Source organism: Alexandromys fortis, unplaced genomic scaffold (genome assembly GCF_014885135.2).
Source record: "Alexandromys fortis isolate MF-2015 unplaced genomic scaffold, M_Fortis_MF-2015_v1.1 scaffold_300, whole genome shotgun sequence".
Classification (NCBI taxonomy): Eukaryota; Metazoa; Chordata; class Mammalia; order Rodentia; family Cricetidae; genus Alexandromys; species Alexandromys fortis.
Genome location: NW_026068183.1, coordinates 626888 through 632729, shown reverse-complemented (window position 1 = coordinate 632729; position 5842 = coordinate 626888). Strand labels below are relative to the sequence as shown.

General features: G+C 51.1%; 1 protein-coding gene across 1 annotated transcript in view; it reads right to left on the bottom strand.

The window, feature by feature from the left end:
- The window catches only part of Cldn11 (claudin 11), a 13072-nt gene extending 7741 nt beyond the window's left edge, over positions 1–5331 (bottom strand). Inside the window, exons 1-2 of the mRNA XM_050129259.1 lie at positions 4916–5331; positions 1179–1343 (exon numbers count right to left, since the gene is read on the bottom strand). Coding sequence (XP_049985216.1) covers positions 1179–1343; positions 4916–5141 — 391 coding nt within the window. The 5' untranslated portion in view covers positions 5142–5331. The remainder of the gene's footprint in view (positions 1–1178; positions 1344–4915) is intronic.
- Between the last annotated feature and the right edge of the window lie 511 nt (positions 5332–5842).

Genomic DNA, 5842 nt, shown 5'->3' with positions numbered 1-5842 from the left:
AATTCATCTGGGAAGTTTCAAATTACACATTGCTTCCCCACCACTCAAAAACCAGAAACAAAGCAAAGCAAAACCACAATTCGTATCTATACACTTTGCTTGTTTCTCTCCTGCTTGTAGACTGGTCTGCAGCTGCTCAAAGCATGCTTTCTCACTTGGAGGTATTCTGGGACTTCTATGTGTAAGAAAAGAGAGCTAGTTTTTGAGACAGTGTATCTCATGTATCCCAATGAGTCTTATGTATCCCAGGCTAGCCTCATCAGCCAGGAGGGTGACCTTGAACTTCGGATCCTCCTGCCTTTACCTTGCAAGGGCTAAGATTACACGCGTGCTTCTTGCCAGCATTTCCTTTGGCTGTACAGGGGACAAGACCCTCGGCAGGAAGTTAGACCAAGCTCCTACGTACAGGTATGATCAACAAAACTGAATGAGCACGAACCACTTCCCCAGTGTAGATGGTTCCTTCCTCCACCCTATGACTGTCAGCTTCTCTTCAACTCTCTGGATCCCTGTGCTCCGGGAAACCCCTCAGAGGGACTTAGCTGCTGTCTTCCCTGTATACTGCTTACAAGTCCTCCCCAGACTACATATCCTGGAGTATCTACACACACCCAAAGCAGGCATTCCTTTTCTTCATCGGGGTCCCCATAGCCTACCACAGTGCCTGCTATTCTTGATTAATGGACACTACTAAACAAAATACTCATCCATCACCTACTGGTCTGCCATGCCCCGCCCCTTTCCTTTGTGCTCCTCTTTCCCTGCCCTTTTTGTTATTTATTAAGGAGGCTCTCGTTTCTTACTGCAGTGAGAATCACCTGGGGAGCCTCCTAAAAAAAATATGTCTTTCCTGACCTGATCCCCAGAAAATGCCAGTTTAATTGATTTGCTATGAGGTGTGAACAAGTCATTCTAAAGGGGTTCTGCTGTAGAGCCTGCTTAGAGAGTCACCACGCAAACCCCTTTCTTCTGATTTTCCTTGTTAACCTCCCAGCCCTTCTCACAGATGAAACCAGAGTCCTGTCTAAATTCCTCTGGAATATGACCGAAAGGACACAGATTGTGGGTGTCTGTTGTCCGGTGTGTTCTCTTGACTTCTTTCGCATTTCTCTTGACGTAGCAACTGCAAGACCTGAGCTCACATTCACTGGAGTTGGGGAGCCAGAGGAAAAGCTTACCCAGCAGGATGAGGAGCACCCCCGCCAGCTGGGCTCGCCTGTATTTGGCCACTCCAGGCTCGTGGCCCATTCGGATGCAGGGAAGAACCGTCAACAGCAGCAAGATGGCTGGCAGACCCAGAACGGAAGCAGCAATCATGAGGGCTCTACAAGCCTGCACGTAGCCTGGGAAGGAGAGAACAGAGAGGGCGCGTTAGACCCCGGCGCGGGGCGGGGGCGCCTCTTACTCCTGAGTCCCACCTCTCAGGAATTCAACACCACCTTCCTCCTTCTGGTCTCCTCTAAGACTTAAAATGTGATCAATGTTGTCCAAGATCACCCCGCACCTCCTACTTTTAAAGGAACTCGGCGCTAACAGCAGTGAGAGAGCAAGAGAAATAGAGCGGACGAGGGTGCAGACCACTGGGCCACGGGGGAGCCCGCAAGATTTACTTGCATCATTATAACACCTTATTAAAGATTCATCCAGAAACTCAAATGCTCAGAAGCTCACCTCTGATGACGGGTTGTTGACGGGTTGATACTGCGACACAGTCTGCCTATGGAACGAGTCAGTGACCTACTGCATCTTACTTGCTTGTCGCCAGAGTGATGATAATAACAAAGGCCCTCCACCTCCCTACTAGAACTCCACTGGCAATAAAATTCACAGTTCAAAGAGTCTTTAGAAAATAGTCTACACTAAGCACTGAGAAAATGGGCAGCAGATATTACTGATATTATTGTTCTGGTCGATGCAATAGTTTTTTGTCTTTTTGTTTGTTTGTTTCTTTGTTTTGTTTTGGGTTTTTTTGTTTGTTTATTTTTTTTCAGGACAGGAGCTCTCCATTGTCTGGACAATTCTCAATCTCTGATCCTCCTGCGTCAGTCTCCCCAGTGCTGGAATTACACTCACACTCAGCCCAGTGCAATACTGCTCACTTCAGTGTGCCGCACAATTTTGTCCTCAGTTCCTACTGGGTATGAATGTATGTAGCCCTGACTATATTAGAAACTAAGATTACGACATCCCCTCTCTCGCTCCTCCCCAGAGGCTGCTGTCCTCATGGCTCCTATCCCCTTAGATGATCAACTTCCAGTTTCTGCTTTATTAATGGTGCCTGGGCATGTTTCTCCATGGGTCTGTCAATGCTTAAAAGATGTCTTTCCAGTCCCGGGGATTCCTGTAGAGTAGACACCTGCCTTGGTCTTCATGCCCCATAACAGGTGACAGAGCTATCAATGAAGGAAAAGGAGAGCTGAAAAGAGATGTAGAGCAAAGGTATCCACTCTATGTTGTCAAATAAGAATGCAACGTGAGAGCTTTATGAGGACACAGGCTATGATATAAACAATGTTACAAACAAGCTGGACAGAGACCAAGAGCTCCACAGATGCAGGTTTACTGTTTCCCTTTTACATCGTTCATTGTTCCCCATTGAAGCATTCCCCCCACTTTAAAAATAAAAGCCTTGTGTTTATAAACGTCTGTTGTCTGTTTTGTTTCATTTGCTTAGGCAGAGCTAGTGGCCTGAGTGAGGGTGAGTTGTCTGCAAAGCCAAGAGCTGACCCTTTCCCGTGGACCACGACCTCATGTCAGATCCAGCCAACCTGCCTCCTTTGTGCCAACATTCAGCGCCAACACTGCCCCTTAGCAAGGTGCGCCACATGGGCTCTCTTCCACCTACTGCCCATCGTCCTAAGAACGAGATAACCTGTCAGGTATCCCAGGAGGAGCCCCAGAAGTCTGAGGCCCAGCCCCTCCCCCACCCCAATCAGAAGAGCCTGGGAGAAGAGCCAGGGCCCACACAAAGGCAGCAGTCAACTCAACCCGATGCTCTGAAATTTACGGCACAAGGCTGTCCATGTGCTGCAGTCCCAGGGCCATGTCTGTAATCAGAAGTCAGAGACAGAGCAGTGCCCCTATCCCCACCCAGTTGGTAAGGTAAGGAAGCATAGGACAATTAAACTTTTCCACACAATATACTCCCTGCCCCCAGCATGGCCCGTGTGCTCTGAAAACAAGCCATTTGGCAGCGGATGCTCAGGAAATGTAATTTCGGGGGGAGGAAACAAAGGGATTTTATACATCAGTCAGAAATCTCTGCGGTCAATGACATTTGCCCTTTTTAGATCGTCTCCTACTTCAAAGGGGACTTTCGTTTCTCATCTCACTGACTCCTGCAAATAATCCTGAAGGATAAGTGGTTGGTTTTATTTAAATTCTTTAAAGAAGACCTACTAGGGTCTACTGGGGTTAGCAACCTGTCCTGGGTAACCCAGATTCTGAGAGCTGGGTCCTGAAGTCTGACCCACGTCTATCAAAGCCGCATTAACTGAGGCTGTGTCCACACCAGGATTCCCTAGCCCTGTCCTTCCAAATGTCCAGATGGAGAAAAGGGCACTGAAAGGCGGGGCTGGTGCCCACTGTGCCCCCTACTATGTGGTAGAGACAAGGTCTGGACCAGGAGCAAATGCAAAGAGAACTTTAATGGAGGTGTGGGTATAGCTCACTCTGCAGAGAGTTCGCCTAACATGAACAAAGCTCCAGGTTCGATTCCCAATACCGCATCCTGGGATAAGGACAAGAAGTTAGCAGTAAGCGAGCTGGGCAGAGGGAGGTGAATCCCAAATGCCCTGTCTGGAAAAGAGGGTGCAACTGGAAGCACAGGGTCTCTGGAAAGCCCAATGGTCTGGAGAAGGCACAAATTCAGCTACTCTCAGACCAGTAACTTTAGGGCTGATTTCTTCTCATCTTAATACCTGGCTATGCCCTTAAATACAAACATCATCGAAGGCCAGAGGCAGCCTCACCTAGGTTACAGTAAAGCCACAAGGCATGACAGATTTCTAGCAGGAACCTACAAGTGGTGCTGACAACCTCCCGAGTCATCTTTCCCATAGGACCTGAAGAAGGATGTGCCCTCCCAAACTCCCTCACCCAGTATCTCAGAGGCTCATCAACCCTCCCCCACATACCCAGAGATTCGGCTGCAAGCCCTGGAGTGACCCTCAGCACCGCCTTTGTCTCTGGTGGACTGTCCCTCTCTCGGGGTGCTGGTTCTTCTCAATACCAAGCAGCCCGCTTGGAGGAAGGATGACGCTCTAGCAGGGGAGGGGTGATACTGCAGCCCTTTTAAGGGACCCCCGAGATTCACTAATCTGGCCAATCCAAAGAGTCCTTGAAGGTGAGCCTAACCTCTCGGGGCTGGCTGAGTCCCGTACAGTCTCAGAAGCTCAGCAGATACTCTCTCAGGCACCAGTGTGAAAGAGCTCACACTGTGTGCTTTCCTCCTCAGATCTATAGACTGACTCTGATCAGAAGCCCGTCGGGGAACGCAGGGGCCAGGCTTCAGGATCTTTGGTAGATTAGCTTGGAAACCTGGGATGACAGAAGCGCAGGGGCCAGGCTTCAGGATCTTTGGTAGATTAGCTTGGAAACCTGGGATGACAGAAGCAATGGGAATTAACAAGAGTGAGTTCCTACCATGCGTATAGGACTGGATTCATTAAATTCTCAAAGCCATTAGCCAGTGTTACCAGTGGCTGAATTGCCTTTATTATCCCATGTTCCAGATTAAGAAACTGAAGCCGACAGGTGGTTGTTCAGGGCTAATTCTCCTACAAGGTGGGATTGAAGATGTCAAAACTGTACCCAGAGGTCTCTAGAGTCCCCAAACTTCTGAGAACCCTGTCGAAAAATCCCCATTTCTGGCCCAGCCTGCCTCTGGGAGCTGCTTCAAGCTCAGGGTCCTTACCCGGGAGGATGAGGATGTCCACGAGGGGCTTGCAGTGGTAGAGACCAGTGGCCATGACGCAGTCGGCCCACAGCCCCTTGGAGCCCAATTCGTCCATTTTTCGGCAGGTGGGGATGGTGTAGCTGCAGGTCACCACCCAGTCATTGGTAGACGTGGTGACGATGATGCCGATCCAACCCACGAAGCTCGTGACGAAGCCCACCACCTGCAGGCATGTGGCTACCATGGTGGCAGCAGCGACGTTCACGTGGCTCGACCCTCGCCGACTGTGCCCCCTGCGCCGGCCTGGACAAGGCCTGCCCTAAGCTTTCCCTGCCGCCCTGGCGAGCCGTTGGCTCAGGACACTCGAGGTGGAGCAGGAGATGCTGCTAGCGCTGCCGCGAAGACAGGTGCGTCTGGCGGGGACAGCAGCGCTGCTGGGCAGCGCGCCCCCGCCCCCTCTTTAAACTCGGTGGCCTGGGCCAGCAAGCGCCAATCCGCGACAGCCCCGGGCTGAGCCGACCAATCGCGAGCCGGGCGGGGTGTGGCAGGGAGCAGGGCTCGGGGAGGGGCAGCAAGCCGCCCCACGGGGCTGGGTGACGCACGGTCAGAGCTGGAAAGTAAATTAATCCCATCCCGACCGGGACCCGCGAAGTGCAAGGGGTGCGTCGCGCTCCTGTTGCATTTCCTGAGCGTAGTCTCTCTTCTCGAAGGCTCTCTCTTGACTTCGTGGCTGGGTCTTCCTCTGCAACTTCTACCCACGAGCCTCTCGCTCGGTTTTCCCAGCTGTAAACTCTTCCAAGGGCACCCAGTACAGTTTCTTATGGCCCTAAGAAGCCGAGGGGACCAGCACTCCGATGTTATCACAAGAAAAGACTGGATGAGAGCACTTGCTGCGCATGCACAGGCGAGAACCTGAATCCCAATCCTCAGCGCCCAATTAAAAAA